The sequence below is a fragment of the Dendroctonus ponderosae genome, unplaced genomic scaffold (assembly GCF_020466585.1).
Source record: "Dendroctonus ponderosae isolate FM_Combo_2020 unplaced genomic scaffold, Dpon_F_20191213v2 Dpon_F_20191213_1, whole genome shotgun sequence".
NCBI classification, from domain to species: domain Eukaryota; kingdom Metazoa; phylum Arthropoda; class Insecta; order Coleoptera; family Curculionidae; genus Dendroctonus; species Dendroctonus ponderosae.
In genome coordinates this window covers 59,549,812-59,571,469 of record NW_026017110.1, presented here as the reverse complement: position 1 = coordinate 59,571,469, position 21,658 = coordinate 59,549,812, and the positions used below count along the sequence as shown (strand labels likewise).

The 21,658-nt window shown below is 34.6% G+C and overlaps 3 protein-coding genes across 5 annotated transcripts in view; 1 reads left to right on the top strand and 2 right to left on the bottom strand.

The window, feature by feature from the left end:
• Positions 1 to 1,591, bottom strand: part of LOC109532949 (solute carrier family 41 member 1) — a 16,376-nt gene extending 14,785 nt beyond the window's left edge. The window contains exon 1 of the mRNA XM_019898103.2: positions 1,343 to 1,591. Within this exon, the coding sequence (XP_019753662.2) occupies positions 1,343 to 1,353 (11 nt within the window). The 5' untranslated portion in view covers positions 1,354 to 1,591. The remainder of the gene's footprint in view (positions 1 to 1,342) is intronic.
• Positions 1,592 to 3,480: 1,889 nt separating this feature from the next.
• Positions 3,481 to 8,322, top strand: LOC125504548 (tyrosine-protein kinase Shark-like). Of its 2 annotated transcripts, XM_048666743.1 has the most exons (12): positions 3,481 to 3,734; positions 4,162 to 4,302; positions 4,361 to 4,514; positions 4,961 to 5,159; positions 5,551 to 5,797; positions 5,858 to 6,057; positions 6,534 to 6,674; positions 6,732 to 6,978; positions 7,032 to 7,316; positions 7,448 to 7,583; positions 7,639 to 7,798; positions 7,859 to 8,322. In XM_048666743.1, exons 1-12 carry the CDS (start codon positions 3,656 to 3,658, stop codon positions 8,054 to 8,056), a joined length of 2,187 nt encoding a protein of 728 aa, XP_048522700.1. In that variant the 5' UTR covers positions 3,481 to 3,655; the 3' UTR covers positions 8,057 to 8,322. The 2 variants fall into 2 exon arrangements, with proteins under 2 accessions (XP_048522700.1, XP_048522701.1); XM_048666744.1 differs by lacking the exons at positions 3,481 to 3,734; positions 4,162 to 4,302; positions 4,361 to 4,514 and adding an exon at positions 4,791 to 4,909.
• Positions 8,323 to 8,418: 96 nt separating this feature from the next.
• On the bottom strand, positions 8,419 to 13,763 carry LOC109532914 (arrestin domain-containing protein 4). 2 transcript variants are annotated; one of them, XM_019898053.2, is made up of 6 exons: positions 13,531 to 13,763; positions 10,395 to 10,511; positions 10,112 to 10,329; positions 9,405 to 9,534; positions 9,092 to 9,345; positions 8,419 to 9,042 (listed from the first exon to the last, which is right to left on the bottom strand). In XM_019898053.2, exons 1-6 carry the CDS (start codon positions 13,649 to 13,651, stop codon positions 8,869 to 8,871), a joined length of 1,014 nt encoding a protein of 337 aa, XP_019753612.1. In that variant the 5' UTR covers positions 13,652 to 13,763; the 3' UTR covers positions 8,419 to 8,868. The 2 variants fall into 2 exon arrangements, with proteins under 2 accessions (XP_019753612.1, XP_019753613.1); XM_019898054.2 differs by having other exon boundaries at positions 9,405 to 9,519; positions 13,531 to 13,760.
• Between the last annotated feature and the right edge of the window lie 7,895 nt (positions 13,764 to 21,658).

The window sequence follows — 21,658 nt, the reverse complement described above, 5'->3', positions numbered from 1 at the left end:
CCTTACAGCTTGAGCCTAAGTGTGTCGCAGGATACCCTCTAGGTGATAGTTATTGATTACTTTTTGATAAATAATTCGTCCTTATTGCGAAATAGGAGCACTATTTATCAATCTGTAATAGAAGACGTGAGAAAATTCTGTCTTTTTTAAAGACAAAAATTTTTGAGGTGAAATACCCAACAAGAAGTTTGTAAAAAAACATCTTTTCTCTTCTGTAAAGATTTTCTCAACCGTTAACCGTTGAACTATTTACTAAAGGACCTCAATGCCGCATGAGCCATTTAAACAAAGTAGTATCTCTTATATAAGCGCAAATAAATAAATACTTCGTCTTAATTTAAAGAGGAATAAACTTCAATTATTACTGTGAAGGGTCCGATGGATACGCCGCTGAGAGACGGGCTAAACAAAATTAAACTTTTATCAACATTAGTATAATCTAAAGTGCGCTTTAAATAAATTGTGTTGGTGTTCTGCAGAATTATTTAATTACATTGTAACTGAGCATATTTTGTAATTCGGCTCGTTTTCTAAATTTTAATATGGTCCGGACAAAGAACTAATCTTTTGCCTTGTGCTGCTAATGGCTTATAATGATTACCTCTACACATTTGATAATTTCCGGACAGAACAAGCAATTTACTCCAAATACTATGTGCTTTTAACCGTTTAATCAATCAAGTGCCAAAATTTCCGCTCTTTATGATGATTTGCATTAATTTATATTTTCTCTTGATTTTCTCTTGTGGCCTATTTGGCGCCATTGCAGATTTTTCAGTCCGAACTCTTAATACTTTTAACATTACTTTCACTCTTTTTTAATAATTAAAAAAAATGTTCACTGGAAAAACTACGAATATCGAGCAAACATTTTAGCGAAATCGAAGGCGTAACAATCGGAATTATCCTGTGAATCTTGTGCCGCAAAGATGAAAATTAACTTTTTATATAACTTGTAATTTTCTTGATCTCTGATCCATGTGAATAATGATCAGAATTTCGTGTTGAATTGTAATCCGCACAGAATGTATCGTTGAAAAACTATAAATGAGTACGGTTTTTTAGTTAGTGGCCGGCAAATTAGTAAAACTTGAAGAAATGCCATTTTATTCGACATTTTTCGAGTCATTGAAAACCGTGGAAAATAATAAAAAAAATAATCGAAACCATGTGATTTCAATTATTACACAACATGAGATATGGATATGGTCGGCTTGACATGTGCGCAATATCATCTTGGTCTAGTAAATGGAGATATTATATAATTTTGGCCATTTTTCGATTAAATAATGCTGCATTTTAGTTTTAATCGTCATTTGGTTGGCGCTTGTAATCTGCTTACCCCATATCCATCCGTGTTCGATAATTTGGAAACTGGTTGCGATTGAAATCATGGTTGAGAAGCACTTAGGTCGTGATTATACATTTAAAAAGAAGCACAGCACTCTCCAACCAATAAAAGAAGATAAATGCTCACACAATACAATGAAAAAATTATTAAGCCAGCAGATGGCAAGAAACAACAGTCGTTTCGCAAATATTTTTACAGCTTTCAATTGAAAGTCTTACTTCAAACTACTTAGGTCGCAATAGCTACTAGTTATTATGGGCCATTATGTTATTACGCCCTCAAATGCTTTAAATGCGTAAAAATGGCTCCCTGAATTTGCTATGGGCTATAGGCCTTGAGTCACTTTATTTGAATCTAACATATGGAGATCTCTATTTCGTTTCCTATCTTTAATTTTCTTCCTCTACCTACAAGGAATTGCTACTGGACATATACAGGTCAAGAGGCCAAGTTCATTATGGAATCCAGAGACTTTCTTGCATTTATATGTTGGCTTAAACTGGTATAAGTAAATGTTGTTTGAGCGCTGCCGATACAGCAAAATACTTTTTCACAATTTTTGCAATTTGGATTTGCTCAGTGAATTTAATTTAAATTATTTGAATGAACAGTTAGTGTTTTCAGAAACTTTAGGAGTCATCGAGAAAAAAATTAATAAGAGACATTTAAAACCAGACTAATTTATTCAGTGCTCGTTTTAGAAATGCGCTCTAGTTATTGATATTTTTTACTTAGAATCAACATTTTTATGAGTAGATATTTTGCGATTTATTCTTAATTTTCGTAATACATGTAGAATAAAAAACCGCTTTTATTCGGTAGATAATCTTCAGTTCAGTTTGATGTGAATGCTTTTCATAAATTCCATTCTCGTAAAATATTTTTTTAAATCTCAGTGAAATTGATGATAACATATCCTAATGAGCCTGAAAATTAATTTGACGAAATTTCGAAAAATCAGTGCTTTGAGAATGGACAAAAAGCTTAGTGTAATGCAAGAGAGCTTTCAATCAGTCGTTTTTAGGGCTTGTTTGCTTATCACAACGAACTCTAGTACCGAAATTTCGGAAAAGATTAGTTTGCTATCAATACATTTTTTTTGGTAAAACGGCCTAACTTGATCTGCGGTTGTACCTACTTTAAAAAATAAAATATTCAAGCCAACATTCGTTTTTAACTATTTTTTTCAAGACTGCTTTTTTGGCTTTTCATTTTGCTGAGAATTTTTGAATACATTTTTCTAATGCTTGAAACAATTGTATGGGCCAGTGGCGGAGGTTTAGGGGTTGAGTGGGTTTTATTTCGGTTATAACTTTTACAGCACTGGGAAAAATGGAAATCTGAAACCATTTGATTGAAGACCATCTTTTCGAGACAAAAAAGGTGTTTTTAATCAGATGCGCTGAAGTCCGCCGTTTTAGAGGAAACTACAATTTCTTGATAAAATGAAACCCTAAAATTTAGTTCATTTTAGTTTTTATTATTTATTGGTTAATTCCAACAGTCAGATTTACATTTATTAGATTTTCTAAGAGTTAATCGACTTCAATTGAACGGATTTTGATAGAATCTTCCGACACGAATCAGATTGTAAAAAGCATTTTTTCCAAATCGGCGAATAATAGAGCTTTTGACAAAAATACTCTTTTTACATAAAAACAATTTCCCTTAAAAATATGCACTCGATTTTCAACTCTTCCGAAGGGCGTAGAATTGCGGGGCTAAATATTTAGCCCAACAAAATCAACAACTCCGGGAAACGACGGAGTGTGACTTAACGCCTAAAATCACCCATAAGAAATTGAAAAACCCGTAAAAATATTTTTGGTTTATCTTAACAATTCCGTAGTTATATGCAAAAAAAAATATAACGAAGTTTAACTCCCATTTATTTAATAAAGAGGCGTTTGAGCGCTAAGTTTGTCATAAATATTTATTCAATTTTACGCCGTACAACATGCTGGTGAAGTTATGCGAACTAAGTTTGGGCCACTCTGTACAATGTAAATTTCCGTAGTTTTTCGATTGGAACCAGAAAGTACAAGAGCACCAACGACAAGAATCGAAAATGTTTTGCGTTCTGATAGTGGTAGCATTGCAACTCATTGCGGATTCTGTGCCTTGAATTAGGTTACGTCTAATAAGTTACTTGTCAAGATGGTTTTATAAGCAGTGATGTTTTTGTTTGTTCTTGTTATGTGTTAATTTTATTTAAGCAGATTATTTGGTAAATAATAATTAAATTTTGTACAGAACTGGTTGTTTGTGCGATTCGTATGGTCAGGAACATTTTTAATATTGATCATGATGAATGTCAGTGATGAAATTAGTTGGTATCATCCTAAGGTTACAAGGGAAGAGAGTGAAAAACTTCTATTGTCAGGTATATTATAATTATTAATTACCATTTTTATTATTCAGCCGTGTGGAGGCTGTAGTTCCTTATCTAGTTATTTGTTCGGGGAAGTCCTACTACAAGTCAATATTAGTATATCAGAATATTTTGATCAGGCTTATCTTATTTCTCTGATTTTCTGCCAATATCAAAATACTTATAGTAATTGCAGTTTCATTAAAATGGACATGTTTTAATTATTCTCCGTTTATTCGGTTGAATTTCTTGGAGAAAGTTTTATGAAATTCTTGAAAACTGGTTTATTTGGTTGGCTCTGATTTGGTTCTTCTGATAAACTAAATAATGTGACAACATTCCATTCGAGTTTAATTTCTGAGTTTTTTCTAATCATATTGAAAGTCCATCAAAGTCCGAGTGCAACACTTTGATCAGTCAAATAAATTATTTTTTACAGATCCCAAAAAAATCAATGGCCTCTTCATAGTAAGAGACAGTGTTTCTTCCCCCAGTGACTATGTTTTATCGGTGCTTTGCAATAATGAGGTACATAATTATCAAATACGCAGACACCAGGAGGATGCATTTTTCTCCATCAGTAAGAAGTTTGATTAAATTATTTAATTGTGTGTTCATACATTGAATTACTCTTTTAGACGAATTAGTCAAGTGTCATGGTTTAGAAAACCTCATAGACTTTTACAAGAAAAATACCCTCTCTGATGATGGTTTGGTTCTAACTGACCATATCAAAGGTACTCAACCTCCACCTGAAACGCGGCGATATGGTAGCACTAATTTACTCCACAGGTACGAATAAGGCAGAAAATTGATTACGTTGCTCTATATCTAAGTTTGCAACAACTCAAATAGTATTTGAGTTTTCAATAAATCATTGTATTTGACAAATACAATTATTTAGAGAATTATACATTTTCGTAATCTCAACAACGTGTAATCAAGCTTGTATTTATAAATACCCATGTTCATGGTATTTAAACACCAGTAAAACCCCTGCAAATAATTATTGCTACAATCACTGCATATTTCAATATCAACGTCGATTGGAGATTCATTACCAAAGTAAACTTTCTATTATCGGTTGTTATCTTGCACTTCTCGGTAGCTTTGAATGACTCAAACATTGAGAACGGGATATCACAAATAAATAATTATATCTAAAGGATTTTTCATTTAATGGCCAAGTACATATTTCAATAAATCTAATTATTAAATTAATTTTGATCAATTTCCAGAGCTACAGATGTAGGACATTACAGGGTGGTAACTGAGTTACTACAGTCGGGATACCTTGGATTTGACGCCAAGAACCAAGATGGGAAAACGGCTGCTCATCTTGCAGCTATAAATGGACAGAATACTATTTTAAGGGAGTTGATTTTTTACCAAGTGAATGTGAATTTTAGGGATGCCTCCGGCGTAACACCTTTACATGTAAGTGCATTTCAGTAAAAGAGCTTTTGTCATCGCAGATTAAACTTTCCTTTGTGTCTATTTGAATTCGAGCACTATCATCTAGAAAATTATCACACAAATGGCAATTATCTATTATTAAATTCCTTATTTTCGTAAATATCACATCATTGTGTACATTAGTTCATTTAGCGCAGCTGGCATACCAAATCAAGTCGCGTAATTAAATATAATACAAAGGTACAAAAACATGTGGTTATCTACAGTGTTACATATTCAGCAAAATTGCGACTTCAAGTTTCCTTAACACGTAAGAAACCGCTGAACTACTAATAAATAAAAACGGGGTTTTGATGAATATTTTGAGTAATTTCAACGCCCTGAAAAGTACAGTGTTTTAAATGAATTTTAGTACGCATGCAAATATAACCGACCAGATACTGTCAGTTTACTAGTCTCTTTGGGCAAAGCAAATCTCCAAGCCCGAAACACTGAAAATGGGGAAGTTCCCTTACATGTAGCAGCTAATGAGGGCCATATTGAGGTAATCAAAGTCCTACTCAGTTTAAATGCGCCAGTAAATCCCAGAACAAATAACAACATTGTTCCTGCTGAACTTGCCAGAAAAAAAGGACACATTGAATGTGCCGAATTCTTGGGTGAGGGTCGAATTGATTGCGTCAGTCGAATGAAGAACTAATCTTGATATAAATATACAGAATCCTATATATGTCCTACTCCTAAAACCAGCCGGCAGCGATTCTATCATGGGACATTAGATAGGCATGAAGCTGAAGAGAAAATTAAAAAATGTAATCCTCAAAGTGGCGTCTTCTTAGTCAGATATAGTGAGAGGAATAATGTTTATATTCTCACGCTTTTCCATGAAAAGGTTTGGAATTATATCATTAGAGAACAGGTGAGTTTACTTCGCGGCTTTGTACGTACGCATGCTGAGAGATAACTACGCTTAAAGATGTGCATTTTCATATTTAAGGTTTCTGCAGTTTCTGCTTATTATTCAGTACATTCTTATTAGTATCTGTCTTTCATGTACCGCTTTCTTCCCCGTTAAAGAAATATTTATACATTTTTTTCATTCATCCATTTATAGCTGATTCTATCGATTATTTTTGTGCAATGTGTATCAGATTTCGCCTCATAATAATTTTATTGCAGAGATCGACGCTTTGCTTAAATTAGTTTTGATCTTAATTTCTATTCGAATTAAGAAGATTCAATTTGTAAGTATATTTGTTAGATTTTTTGTATGAGTTTGGTTTTTTAAATTTTCGTGGAAATAGTGGTTTATTCTGTCTGAGTTTTGATAATTGATCATTGAATTCTTACCTGTACTGCTCGAATTTATGCATTAAACTATTTAATGTATAATAGGGAAATTTCATGTTCATTGACGATGGCCCGCTACTAAATTCATTAGAACATTTAGTGGAACATTATAGTACATTGCCAGATGGATTACCTACAGTATTGACACATCCTGTTCCACCACCGCCAAAACCTGATGCGCCTCCTGTGAGTTTTCCTCACTTGAAATTCCGTGAACAATTTCACGTTTTTTTTTCATATTAGATATCGACTTTAAAGAAAAACAAGCAACGCAATATAAGGCCAAAACTCAGAGTACCTCAGACGCCAGACGTCCCGAAAAATGATCTTAATAGTTCAAATGTTTTCCAAAACATCGTTTTTACTAGCGATATATGTTTAGCGAATAACAATAACATTCACAGAGAATCAGGAAATGAATTAATTCCTCCTGAAAGGTTGAAGCGTAGTATTTTGATTGGAGAGGGCGAGTTTGCCTCCGTCTTCGAAGGTAATTTAATGCGCAATTTTGACATCGGTACTAAGTAGTTGTCGATTTTTTAGGCCTATTTGTAAAGGAAAATGGTGAGGAACTTAGGGTGGCCATAAAAACTCTAAGAAATGAGCAAATGGAAAATAATAAGGAAAATTTCCGAAGAGAAGCGGAGGTGATGACAAATTTAAACCATCATTGCATAGTAAAGCTTTTAGGAATTTGCCTGGGGCCGCCTTTGCAGATGGTTCAAGAATTAGTTCCTTTAGGGTCGATTTTACAGTACATTGACTCTCACCAGAGTGAGATTAATCCTAATTTAGAGTTTAAAATTTGGGCCGCTCAAATTGCATGTGGTAAGTGTCCCGTTTATTGATAATATCCCTGCAGTAAAAAATATATATTTCTCATGCGTCTTAGGGATTCTTGTAAGTAGTATCTTTATTTTTATCATTTATCAAGTTACGTATGAAAAATCTGTCTTTAGGCATGAATTATCTTGAGGAAAACAGATTTGTCCACAGAGATTTAGCAGCAAGGAATATACTGCTATCCTCTAAGCTTCAAGCAAAGATAAGTGATTTTGGACTATCTAGGGCGCTAAATACAGACCCATATTACAGGCAAGTTTTTAAGTCTTTTGAGCCGGCGTTTATTTAGCCAGCATTTTCTCTCCAGTTCAATAACAGGAGGAAGGTGGCCCTTGAAATGGTACGCTCCAGAGTCTTACAATTATGGCCATTTCGATCATAAGAGCGATGTATGGAGTTTTGGAGTTACAATTTGGGAAATGTATTCCTTCGGTGCTTATCCATATGGAGATATCAAGGGCGCAGAGGTAGTCTTTTAGTTTATGAAAAAGTCCAGAGCTGCGTATAATGTTTTATCATGGTTTCAGGCAATTATACTGATTGATAAAGGACAAAGGCTACAAAAGCCGGAGGCTTGTCCTGAAAATGTTTATAACGAGATGTTAAAATGTTGGGCGTTTGACAAAGATGAACGTCCCACATTTAAAGAACTGTTTCAGTTCTTTCAATCTGACTCGGAATACATAAATCTGGGAGAACTAATAGCTGAAGCTAACCTACCTTAGATATCCGATGTGCCGTTTTATATTTACATTATGTTGATTTATACAGGGTGATTTTTATGCCAAGATTATTTAGATGTATAGGTACTAATGAATCAATCATTTATTATGATGACACAATTATATTTTTCCATTGTAGTATTTTTATCTACTATGTATATTTGCTAGACCAGCAGGTCTTTCCAATGTTTTTTTAAGAGATTTTATAAGTTGCAATTTTCTCACTTAGAGATTGTTACTTCTGCCATATAATAAATACTTTATTTATATATTGTTTTTTATTTATGTTTTACTACCTGAAGCATATCGTTCAACTCGACGTTCAATTTTCCTAATACTTATTAGGTAACTTTTCAACAAAAAAACCTGTTTGTAATCTATTTATTTCAATCACATTTTTCACTGAAGTCGGTCACATACAAAATTACATACCTCTTATTGGCACCAACCGGGAAGAAAATACATGTTTACCGGCATAGCGCTAATTAGTTTAACACTGTATTCACTAATTTTATTTAGTCAATGCAAGCCACTTAACTGACATGTTTTTCTACGAATTGGATGACCATTAAAATTAAGTGTTAAACTGTTCCTTAGATGATTACCAGGGACGCATCATCTTTCGTTCGTATGCTTTTTCTGCAGGTTTAAAGCTTTTGTTATGGTGGCATTCTGAAAAAATATACATTTGCCAAAGTTTAATAGAGTAGGCGCAGGAAGGTTGCTTTCGCTTAAGAAACCACATCCAGCCTGACGTTCATCTTCCTTCTTTGTTAATTATTGTCCAATGTAGGACTGTTAATAATATGCGAATGTTAATCTTGTGATTTGTCTTCCAGCCAAGGCCTGAATATTGGTAAAGTAGATGGGTAATGCGTTCCGGACTTATTTCCATTTTCGTCGTCTGCAGATCTTAAGGGATACGTCGCCATTATTATTGGCAGTTGCAGCTTCACTTCTTTTTGTAAGCCACTTGGTTCTACTATAAACTAAAAGTTTGCATTAGATGGAATTTTGAAATTGTAGGTGCTAACTTACGAATACATCATAATTAATCCTAATTAAATGGCACCCTCTTAAATTAGTAGGAGGCAGAGGCAGGATATAGAGTTGCTCGTTATCCCACTCATCTTTTTCTCCTGGTCGAATTTTCCCTCTGGTTAGAACCGCTAACTCTCGTTTCTCGGTTTGAACCGCTTTTCCTCTAGCCATGTACGTTATCGTTTCAGTTAGGGCAGCTTTTGTACTTTTTATTGTCAGCCTACTTCGGTTCGATACACTGGCCGACACACCTTGTGGCAAAATAACTAATAAAAAAAACCCTTAAAAACACTAATTGCGGAATTTTTACCTATACTTTCACCTGGAACGTATCCCCCTCTGTCCAAGGTAACTTTACAGATCACAGCTCCGGAGCCCACACAGCTAACACCGAATTTATGTTCTACTTCACATCTGAACGTTTCCTGTCCCGAAATTGTCTAAATTAGATAAGAGGGAACATAGAACAGATATATTAGAGAACATGCAGGGGAAGGCTATCTGTGGAAAGAAGTACATAAGCAAAGTGCGGGTTATTAACTAGATACAACAGATAAACATTTCACCTGATAGACACATCGATCAAAATACCCGTAACTCAGCCCAAAAGCTATAAAGAATCTAAAAGTGCAAATACGTTTTTGGTAGGGAATTGTGCAACTGAATTTGGTCAATTTTGCTTTACGTTTGAGAAATATTTAGAAAGTTTTTTTCAGAAACGATCCGTTTAGATTTTTTGATAAATTGCAGTAAGCAATAGAGAAGATAATGTCTGGAAACCACTAAAATTCGTGTGATGCGAAGATTGTTGAGCAAAATTCAATCTTGCGATTTTTTTGCAACGAATACTTCAAATTGCATAACACATCAGAACCATTCCTTGATTTGACTAAACAAACCTACTAACTACTTTCGTCTACTTTACATAGCCAACAACCGCCAATAAAAGGACGGAAACTCAGTCCATATCGTACCCATTCCGAAGCAAAACTTTATACAATCCTTTGGAAGTCTTACCCCTAAAATGGCAGGTTCTAAATTTAAATCTATTGGATTCATCACTATGAACACTTGTTGGTTTTTGTGGGTAAGTCCATTGGGTTCCCTGAGGGCCGTTTTGCAGTAGTACTGAACCCATCCATGCTTCCCCAAAAAGGTTGACGGTAGTCCTAAGGGTAGCCCTAGTTTGAATGGGAAGCTGTGAATTCCAGGTGAAAGAACTGATGGACCCTGACCTGGAATTTTCAATTTTTGCGGTGTTTTTCGCGGTTTTTAATTGTTTTTTTGTGCGAGTACCTACCAGGTTCCCCCAGTAATCTCATCCTGAAGTCGATGTAGTTTTCCTTATCGTACACCCTTTCTTGTCGTGGAGTTCGCACTCTGACTACACCTTCTCCTACTACATGAAAATGTAGACCTGCGGAAGAAAACAGTATTTATTTACACCGGACGGAAAATTGTACCCGCCAGTGGCGGCGCTAGTTTTATTTTCCGCTTGAGCGAAAAATTTTACATAGTCTGTTTTACAAAGTATTTTGTTTCCTTCTTTAACCGAATATAATGTCAACTATTTTTTAGTTATTGTTATTTAACATTCAAGCGTTGCAACGATTCATTTTTAGTAAGCACTTATAACGACATGTTTTTGTCAAACAAGAAGCTAACAGAGTTTGACAAAACCTTGCGTGTCCCAATATAAATTTACAATGCAAATATTATACGAGATTTTATCACTTTCGTAGAATAACGAACTAAATGTTACAAAAATATATTTCGCAACTGTGAACATTTTTTTAAACGTTATTATGTTGGAAACAAGTGCTGAATGAAATTCGCTACAACACTAGTATTGTAATAAAAACCAAACATATTTTTTGATTTGAATAATTCCTTTTACTAAACGAAACAAGATTTAAAATTTTTAAATTAACGAATAACATTATAAACATTGAAAAAAACTTTAATAAGGTAGCGAAATAATTGAATAATGAAATAGTTATTCACGCATAACATTAGAAGAGGCATTCTTCTATTATTACGCTTAGCAGCAAGCGAATCTATAACTCAAAAGCTATTTTTTTTGCAATATCTTTTCTAACAAACAAAATGCCCAAGTCAGTAAGCCTATCCTGACTCATAGTTGTTCTTAAATAATTTTTAATTCTCTTTAAAGTGCTGAAAGATCTTTCACAACTTGCCCTAGAAGATGGTACTGTCATTGCAATATTATATAGTTTATTCATTTCATGCAAGACTATACTAAAATCTTGCAAAAAAAGTGTGAGATCAGAAATTGTTTATTTTTAGATTGTTTCTGAGCAATTGGCATTGACTTTGTCTCGTTTTCAATTGAAACTATATCACAATGGTAATGGTTAGCTAAAAGCATTATAAACGCAAATACAATAGCAAAAATACAACGCAAAAGCAAATAAACGTTCCAAGTTAAAAAAATGAATTAAATGTACTAAATCATGTTTTTAAACCCCGCTTTTTTTTCTACAGCCCTTTTCCAGTTCTTGTAGCCTTCAGAAGCAAAACTTAAACTGCTGGTTCCGCCTTGTTTAAAGATAAATCTACATCTGAGAATGCTGTACTTAATCCAAGGATGCATGATATAATAACTGGACTTAAAACCACAAAGATCACAACCATACTGTTTTTTAGGAAAACTTGCTACGCCCGGCTGTCTTGAAAGTTCATGTAGCGATAGAGCCAAACCAATGACTTCTTTTTCCTCGATATGAAAATATTTGGCATTTGTCCTAGCAGGAAACAATTAGATTAGAAATTATTTAGATTAGAAAATAATTTATTAATATTAAGTACTTACTTAAAAATTTACTTTTCAATTCCCGAGCAACTCGGTATGTTTTCACGTTCACTATCATTATTGTCGAATATGATCTGATTTTTTTAAATTTGCAATTATTTATATCGCTATTTAAAGTGGTTGGGCGCTCGCCCAACCTCGCCCACCCCAAGAGCCGCCACTGTACCCTGCTGACTTGGGTTTTTGTATTTTTCAGGTATGATGATTATTATTATGTTTGATTAATTAACATTTTAAAGGTCATTCATGTTTCAAGGAAGCTTTGCTTGGAAATGCAAATTCGGTTTGCTAATTTGCGTCCTACACTCTCTGTTTCATCGAACATATGCCATACGCATTACGGATGCTTTTAATTCCTGTACATTTTTCTGTAATTATTGCTGCGGAAAATTGCGTCCCTATTACGTAATCTGTGGTTGATTTGTCCTTTCGTTTGTCTGTTTAATATTTTGGAAGAAGAAATTTGGTCCAAAACCGGTTCTAAGTAGGGCATCTTCTGCTTCTAACTGCCCATGACCCCAAAATGAGAAAGATTTACCATTTTAATCCACTTTGGCGCAAGAACGATGATTTGTTTTACCACGTATCGTTCGAGACGTAACAACATGAATAATGTTGTGGAGTTAGACCGATATTAAACTCCTCTAAACAAATATGTACATTTTATTTACGAACATCTTTGCTATTTGGGGCCACAGAACGTGAATAGCACTTTAACAGAATTAGTTCATAGAAATCCGAATGTTTAACATTTTCTGATTAATCTTGATTGTCGACTTCGCGGTAATTGCTTTGCTTAAAAGACTCGACAAGATTCTGCATAAAGGAATGTGGATTTTTTATTGATGGCTGTCAGCACTTGTCCAATAATTGCTCTAGAAGAAGTAGGTTAGCGAAATTTCTATAAATCTTCTGGTAATTCATGAAGGGAGATTTGTACAGATTTCGCTGCCTACCTTCTTCTCTGGCTCGAATGCGAGCGTCCGATGTAAATATTGCAGACTATTCAAACAACTTTCTTTGTTCATGTATATCTAATTTTAATATCATAGTTTTGACTCGCTAAATTTTCCGCTTTTTATATTGGCTTTCATGAATCCTTTTTTACTGCAAAACCCTTCGCAATTAGTTGACTCCAATTAGTCACGTTGATGTACTGTTGAATAGTGTTTTTGTTATATTTATCACAATTATAATTTAGGCAAGCAATTAAAAGCAAAAGTTAAATATTAATGATAATGGACTAAATAATAATAAACACAAGGCAGCTTCCCTGTAAGTTAAACGCTGCCACAGCATTGAGTGAGCTCAACGGGCAATTAGTGCAGTAACCTTTAAGGCCTTTGCTAAGACTATAGATTATTTTACTGTGCTAGTTGTGAATATCTGCATTATCTTCCTCATGTTGATTTGAATTTTCATATACTTTCAAGGGAAACATTTCCATTTAATTCACATGGACAATGTGAAATAATTCATTACTACAGACGAAATATCCACGTGAAAATTCGTATGGTTTAAAGCGTCAACTTTCGACGATCAGTGCATTTATCAACATTACCAAATAAGGCCAAAGGTACCTAAGAATAGTATAAGCACGTACCTAAGGCAGGTGTGTCATCTTGTAGTTCGATAAGGACCCTACCCGATAAAAACTGCCCGGGGAAGTACAGTAAGGACGTGTTATCAAACAAAATGAGGAATTTCAAAAGTTTTCTCGGCATTTTTCATCTAGTTAGTCACACTTTAGTACAGAACCACCGATATGGCGGGTTCACCATAACCGAACTGGCTGCCACAAGAGTACGCCTATAATGCTTACTTAATTCAAGCGAAGGTGAGGGAATTCCAAGGCTGTACAGGTGTGTATTCGCGACTGAAATCTTCAACCAAATTCATTTCTTTGATGGTTTATGGGAATACTTGATGGAAAACAGTACCGTCTTTAAGTAGAAGCCGATGTCTCTACATCACCTTCTTCGCTTCTCTTCAACTACGTCCCACAATCTAATTAGAAGTACAGTTAGTTTAAAAAACCTGCTGGTTTTGCCGGCAACTGTACGGATTTCGTCTTGACGTTTCGGTTGCACAAATGGCTAGCATCTTCAGAGGAGTGTTCGCTTCAATCAGTTCAGTGTATGCAATTGATAAAGACAGCCTAATAAGTTATTTTCATAGCTATTTTGCTCTGAAACAATCACTGTTTTTCCACTTGGATTTTACCTAAAAACCTTGCTTTGGCTCATAGTATACGTACTTTGTCATTAGTTTGGCAAGCCGCAGCCTGAATCATTACTGAGAACCATATTTAACCTTTAAATGTCGCGATATCCTGAATGAACTATATTAACACCACTGAGCTGAGAAGTGCAGCAAAAGCTCAACATTCATTTTGCCAATAAGTTAAATGCACATCGGCTAATGGGAGATGGTTTAATTGCATTTTTAAAATATGAAAACAACCTTGGTGCATTGATTCTCCTTTTGATTTTGTGGTATTATTTGTTTGGTTTTGTCCTAATTGTTTGTAAAACAGCTCGACGAAATAGTTCCCGATTAATTTTTTAAGTTCTGTTGTCCAAGATGAAGATATTCCCGCGTTTTATTTGAGTTTGCTTAGACATTATTCGTGATCTACCTTTGACTAATAATGGACGCTTTGAAACGCAAAATTGCATTTAAACGCCAAAAAACTTGCAATCAATACATTTTTCCATGCTTTTTGCTTGTAATAAATTCACTTTCATTTTAGTTTTAAGACTTAGCACGACCGTAACCAAATACGCGACAAAAAAGAAAAAACTGTTTTCGTGATTTCCCTAAGGTTGCCGCTGCATTAAATTGATTTGCGCCCTAATTTCTCAAGATATTTTCGATCGAGTTTACTGGGCATATTTGTCCAACGAAAATGACGCAATATAAAGTTGAGATGCATACAGTATAATATGGATATGCGTACAGTATACAGTTTCGCAATTATAGCCCTCTTGAAATATAAAATTTCCTTTATGCCTGTATACACAGCAAAATAGCCATAACAAGAGATTGTTATTTTACGATCAAAAAATCGTTATTTGTATTATGCAGCCCCATTAAACATCTACAATGAATTTAAAATGTCTCTTAAATCAAATGGGTATTGTGGTTGCGCAAGTTTGTTTTGGAGATTGAAACTTTGCAAATATCATTGCAACCATAGGTTAGTCAACAATTTCGACACCGAAATAGGATTGTTTAAGCGTAAATTATTTTAAAACTAACTAATTGTTGTTTGAAGTGTTTGCCTTCTTTTGTGCCGCTTTTAATTACTAAAAGTTGAGCGTAAACCCTTTATCACTGGGAAACAAATAATCAAAACATTTCGCTATTAAAGTTCGCAGCTAATTTCATTTCGGTCTCTGCTTTGTCAGACCGCAAAATGAACTAACGGCAACGTTAAAACAAACCAACAAATGAAGAATTTGAAATATCTTCCAAGTCTGACAAGGGAGAATCAATACAGGGGCATCAATAACAGAAACAGAAACTTAACAGGTTAAATGAAATAAGCGGCGCGGCGGCCACAATAACTTACGGGCATTGGCGTGTACCCGATAACTAAGGGATGCTTTCAGACAGTTCTACTAAAATTATCTCAAATTATGTCCGAAATAGCACAAAAAACGCATGAGAATGCTCAATTATTCTAGTCCAAGCGTTGGCGCCAGGATCAGTCATTTCATTTTGTATTTTTGGTATATTTTAAATAAAAAAAAAATACAAAGTTGCGGCTTTTTGCCTTCAACTCTAGCAACTGGCGAAACGGGTCAGATTCATTTCAGATTAGTTTGCCAATTTATAAAATATTTCGGAATATATACATTTAACGGTAAGGATTCCTGTGCCGTCAATGTTTGCAGATATATTAACTGAAGCTTCGTTCGACGTGTCGGCACTAAAAACCGAAGGCTTTTCGGAATTATATAACCATCAAAGATTATCCCCTTTCGGCGACCATTTCGATTTACTTAAAATTGACCTTTCACTGCACGCGGAATTACTTTTGCTGTCCGTTCATGGACTATTGCCACTAATTGAAAGCCGCCGATTGTATTGGAAAGCCCATTTCCCTGCCAGCTATTTTCCTGCAACGTTTTGCCCATTTTTATCTTCCCTCAACTTCATTGGGCTACAGAGTTTATGGAAGTGTAAAAACATTTTTCGTTTCTACCTTATCCGGCTGTAGTCGCATACCTCATGTAAACTGAGTACTTGGTTCTAATTCTAATCTTCTATAATGGCCAGCCTTTAAGAAAATATTCGAAAATCAGTAGGAAGATTCCTTTGCCAAGCAGATGAATAAATGCAGATTAAATTTCCTCGACCAGGCTTCTGTTGTTATTGTATTTCGCATAGAAGGAATATATGTATGTTGTGTTCGTTGCTGGCTCACACTTGGAATGGAATGAAAATCGTGACTTTCTCGAAATACATTATTTTCACTGAAAAAATATCGGCATTTTAATTCCATTACAGAAACAGCAACGTCGTTGCTCCTCACCAAAAAGTTTCGTGTTGCACTAAACAAAAGTGTTCCTAAAACATTTTTCGGAAATTCTGTTACAAAATACTCAAAATAATTAAAAGTAAACGCATAATAATAAAGTTCAGTCTGGGAGTGTGCATATTTGCAACTTGCATTTGTAGAGCTTTTAATGCATATTAATGGTATGCTGTTAAATCCTCTTAAGCACATACAAGCTGGAATTTCAGCAAATCGTCAAACGGACTTGGATATACACATTTTTCAGTAATTAGTTTTCTATGAGTATGAAAATGAGGATCGTTCTGTGAACATTGGCTATGGAGTTTCAACGAATTTTATACAAATTATAACTTTGATAATTTGCAGAAAATGCACAATTTGCAAAATGAATAGTTATAATTAATTTTGATATAGGAAAAAACCCAATCCAATCTTTCAAAACAACAGGAAGAATTGAGTTGAAACTTACTTACTTACTTAAAAACTATATTGCCGCTGTACGATATAAGCTTTGGATCGGCTATGAATTATCAAATATTTGCAAATTTATTCCAGAACTCAGAGATAAATTTTCGGTGTGCTATTTAATAAACCGAAATGGATGTCGGTGTGGTTTTTATGGGACAATCTTTATCCTGAAAAACACAGTATTTTTATTTTTTGCCCATTTCTAGCAGTTTAGACGCAAACAAACTACTCACAACAACAAACAAAATACTAATAGCACATTCGGTATATTATCACTTTAACAAAATTCTTTATTTCACTTTTCTTTTAGGTTCATTTATCCAGTAAGCCTTTAAACTTTTTGTGTAATTGAAAGGAATATTAAATAATTAGAAATTATAATACGTAGTACAATTTCGGCGATGATAAATTATATTTTTTATTTTAAAATAATTAAAATGCTACTGTCTGCTGTACTTAGAAGTATGGTAGTTTGCAATGGGCGATAGTGAGAGAGTAAAAATTGAGAACAACACGACCGGAATAAAGTATATGTTTCGGAGAAGTGGTTGAAAGGCAATAAATGCAAATCAGAATTGTTAGAACGAAGGAACACACATTTAATAAAATAGTATGACCTTCGTTGGTTGTAAACAAAAGAAAAAAATTAGCGTTCTTGCCACAAAAGAAATCGATTTGTTTTATGAGAAATAGCTTGTTTTCTGTTCAGCTACACTTCATCGAACAGGGTCGACGACGTTTGGTCACTGGAGACAAATCATTTTTCTCGGGATCCGAAAAAATACGTTCCATAAGCGTGAAAAGGATCTTTAGATTTATGACATGATTAAATAACGTCCCCCAATGTTCCTCCATCATGCGAATTAACTTACGATCGGTACTTTCTGGCCAGTTTCACCGGTTCATTCAGTTTTATAAAAATTACATTTCCTGTAACTGTGTTCGAGCCGTGATAAGTTTTCCATGGGGATTCCTCAAATTAACTTTTCAACTTCTGGTGCAAAATGTTTTTTTCTGCTGGTAGAAATGACACTTTGTTAAAATTTATCGGGAAATAATTTGCAAAGTATATTTGCAAATCTGTTGGTAAAACTATGAAAAGTAATGGAATTTGGAAACCGGGATGCCCCGTAGAATTAATTTTGCCCCTAGCATGAAAAAGGAATACGAAAGGCCAAAGAAGCAGAACGCTGTTTGTTTGGTTTAGAAATGTCATTACTATTCAATTCACGGCTAGTTGTCGAGCAAGCCTTGCTATCATTCCTGTCTTTCTACATACTGCACACCCTTTTCTGTGTGAAAAATATCTGAGGCCCTAGTTCCACTCTTTTTGTTTGTATTTTCTGGGGGCAGATAATCTCGATGATATTTTTTATACGCGTCTTTCTGATATTGGATGACACTTTTTATTTTGCACCCAGGAAATCTATCCCAAAAGGGTTACTGGAAATTTGTCTTGTAAAGATTATGTAGTTCGTTTTCGATCTGGGCTTTTGCTTATGTAAAGACGACCCTAGCTGGGTTGTTATTTGATTCTTTCCAATTTCCTTCTCACTGTTCTGCGAATTCCATTCGCATGCTGTGTTCATTTACAAAATTATATCAATTGAAAAGTATCATGATGTATATCAGATTGAAGTCCAGTTGAATTTTAGAATACTGCAGTTTCTTAAGTATTTTATCCTTTGGTTTATCAGTGACGGAAAGCGTGGAAAGCGGCATAATCGACCTGAAGCTATTTGAATAATTGTTAATTTTGCAGCGGCGGATCTCCGGTAAGGGAAAACGAGTTTAAATTGTGCTAGTGAAAATTGAGAAAATATGTTCAATAAATAAATAGTCAATGGGTTTAGGTCCCGCTTTGTAACTGTGAATAATTTAAAATCCCACTAACCCAACTGAGCGGTTAGTGCACATTGAAAACCGGAGGAAAAGCCAATGCTGTTAGAACATTATAAAACAGCCCTTGTTGTTCAGCATCCGGCACTGTAGAGCTCGCAATCGCAATGATGCTCATTTTGACATTGAAAAAGCTTTAAAGCTTTAGCGGTTTTCGGGAAAAGCATTAGCGAGTGTTCGGCTCCGACACTGTAATTTTCCTATTATTTTAAGAAGGTGGTTGAAATTGCAATTAAATTCGAATAATACAAACGTTAAGGATGTTTGATAGTGAGTTTGCTGGATCGCCTGATGTGATATGCGGAAATGCGATGGAACTGTCAGTGGTGGAGATAATAGTGGAAACCAAACCAGATTGGCTTAATGGAAATTGCCTAATTTTTCCTGTTAAGTTAATTAAGTTTTAGTTGAGTTTTATGTTATAATGAATGGGTTTTCTTCGATTTTGTTGCTGAAGAAAGTTTCAATTTCTTGCGACCTTCAGAAAAGAGAGAGTTAAAGTCCATACATTTTAAAAGAACTCGCAGGTCAGGGCAATGTTTGGTGTGTGGTCAAGAATACTTGCTGATTTAATATGTGGACGCCCATGCAATAAGAGCGTTTAAGTAAAGTGTTAGACCCAAGGGCAGGGCTTCGCAACAGCGGGATATACAGCCAGGCTACATTGCGGTTTCTTGAGATGCCTAATATACTATAAGTAATGAACGCGAGATAGAACTGAAACAACGATCAAGATCCCAACATCCCTTGATGAATAGTGTTAATATACGGGGCTATAAATATGTTCTGCCAAATATAAATTAACCCACTAACTTACATTTGTTGATGTTTTACGTGCATTTCCGGGATTAGTTTTAATATTTCCCAACTTTACAGTTTCTTTGTAGCAAATTTTGTTAGGAAATTAGACATTTATCTTGTGGATTCAACTAGCTAAAGCGATCAATTAATAGCGGTAAGAGTTATTAAATAATAGCCGAGTAATCAGTTTAGGAAGCTTTATCAGATTTTATCGTGAACGCATGGAATGATGCCTTAAGCTTTAAATAAGCATCGGCAAATTGAGGTAAAATTCGGATTTATATTGTAATCTGAGTCGAGAAGGTCTCTGGTGCCGAGCGCGTGCCAGTTCACCCGGCGACAGAAAGGCCTGATTCAGCGTTTCTCGACATAAAACATTTACGCAAGCAAAAAAAAACGGGTTATTCGTAAATAATGGCTAATACTATTTGAACTAGACATAAAGCGTTTATTTACCTGGAAAGATAAACAGCCACGAAATAATTCAGAAAACTTCCCGTAAGGATATTTTAAAAACGGAATTTAGATATTTATGAATATTTGCTAGGAGAATTCGGTCTCTGGTCGCGTAGCTGTCTGGATGAAGCCAAATAGGATTGGAAGAATACCAGAGTTGAAATTTTAAGATCCATGAAGTAGGATTTATATTGTAATCCCATGTCATAGACCTACTGCGTGCCGTCTGAGCTAGTGTAATGAAACCGTAACCGAGACTTATAACTTTGTTTTCCGTGTGGCCGAGCCTTGTGATCTGGACTGAGAATAGAACAGCGCTGTATGCTTTGATGAAATTGCATTCCTGTGCAGATTTCCGTAAGCGAATGGGGGGTGCCGGGGCACTTTTGCAAAAGCAACAGTTACTCCGTCGTCGCGTTTGTTTGAGGGGCGGAGCGACCAAGGCGCCGCGACGCTCCCACGACGTGCTCTTGCCCTATTGCCATATTCACTTTTACAATTTTTTGCCCTTTTTCTTGCTCCTGTTTACCAAGATAGTTCAGCGAATTACTCCACCTGCCAACTTGTTTATCAACGCTTGAAACTTTGTTTTATTGTCAAAACTTGCCTTTGGAATATCACCTACTTTCTTTCACTACATTTACAAGTGGATAAAAGGTGTTGAATGCGCTCGAGGTTGTCTTAAAGAAACCTTACATAATGCTGTTGCATAAATTGCACATAAAAATCGTCCAACGACAAGTTTTATTTGATCGCTTTCAAATATAATTTTGGCGTTTAAAATCCATACTTTAAATTTTTGAAAATCACATATTCTCTATCACAGAGAAAATTTCATTAACTTTGCTTACCACACGGTTCTTCAAATAAAAATAATATTTAAATGTTTATAAAAAAAATGTTAATGGTAAAATTTTAATGTTAACGGCATTATAACATTTAAATCTTTACCACAGTTTCCTTGTTTTCATGATATATTTTTTATCTTCAATTTTTTTAGTGAGCCCTCGATTTATATATTTTCTGCCGTAGTAAATAGTTTAAGAATTCGTCGATACTAAATCTAATTTATGCGAATTAAAACAAACATTTTATTTAGGTATATTTTTTTAAAGAAAATTGTATCTAGCTTGTATTCCCAATTGCAATAGTTGGGAAATTGAATACATTTCCCCTCTTCATAATCTATTAGAGTACGATGGCCATTTTATTAAAATTTGGTCGAAATTTATGTTTTGTTTCGGCTTGCATATAGAAAAATTGTATGTACGACGCTCTACTTAAATAGAATCCCAAACCAGAAAAATCAAAATTAGGTCGGTAAAAACTTCATTCAATCAATTCACTCCAGTTAAAACCTTCAAATATAATTTTCTTCATAATCCATTAGAGTATGATGTCCATTTTATTAAAATATTGTCCAAATTAGTCTTGGTTTTTCTTCTGCTGCTCTTCGTAATCTATTAGAGTACGATGGTCATTTTATTAAAATTTCGTCGAAATTTATGTTTTGTTTCGGCTTGCATATAGAAAAATTGTATGTACGACGCTCTACTTAAATAGAATCCCAAACCCGAAAAAT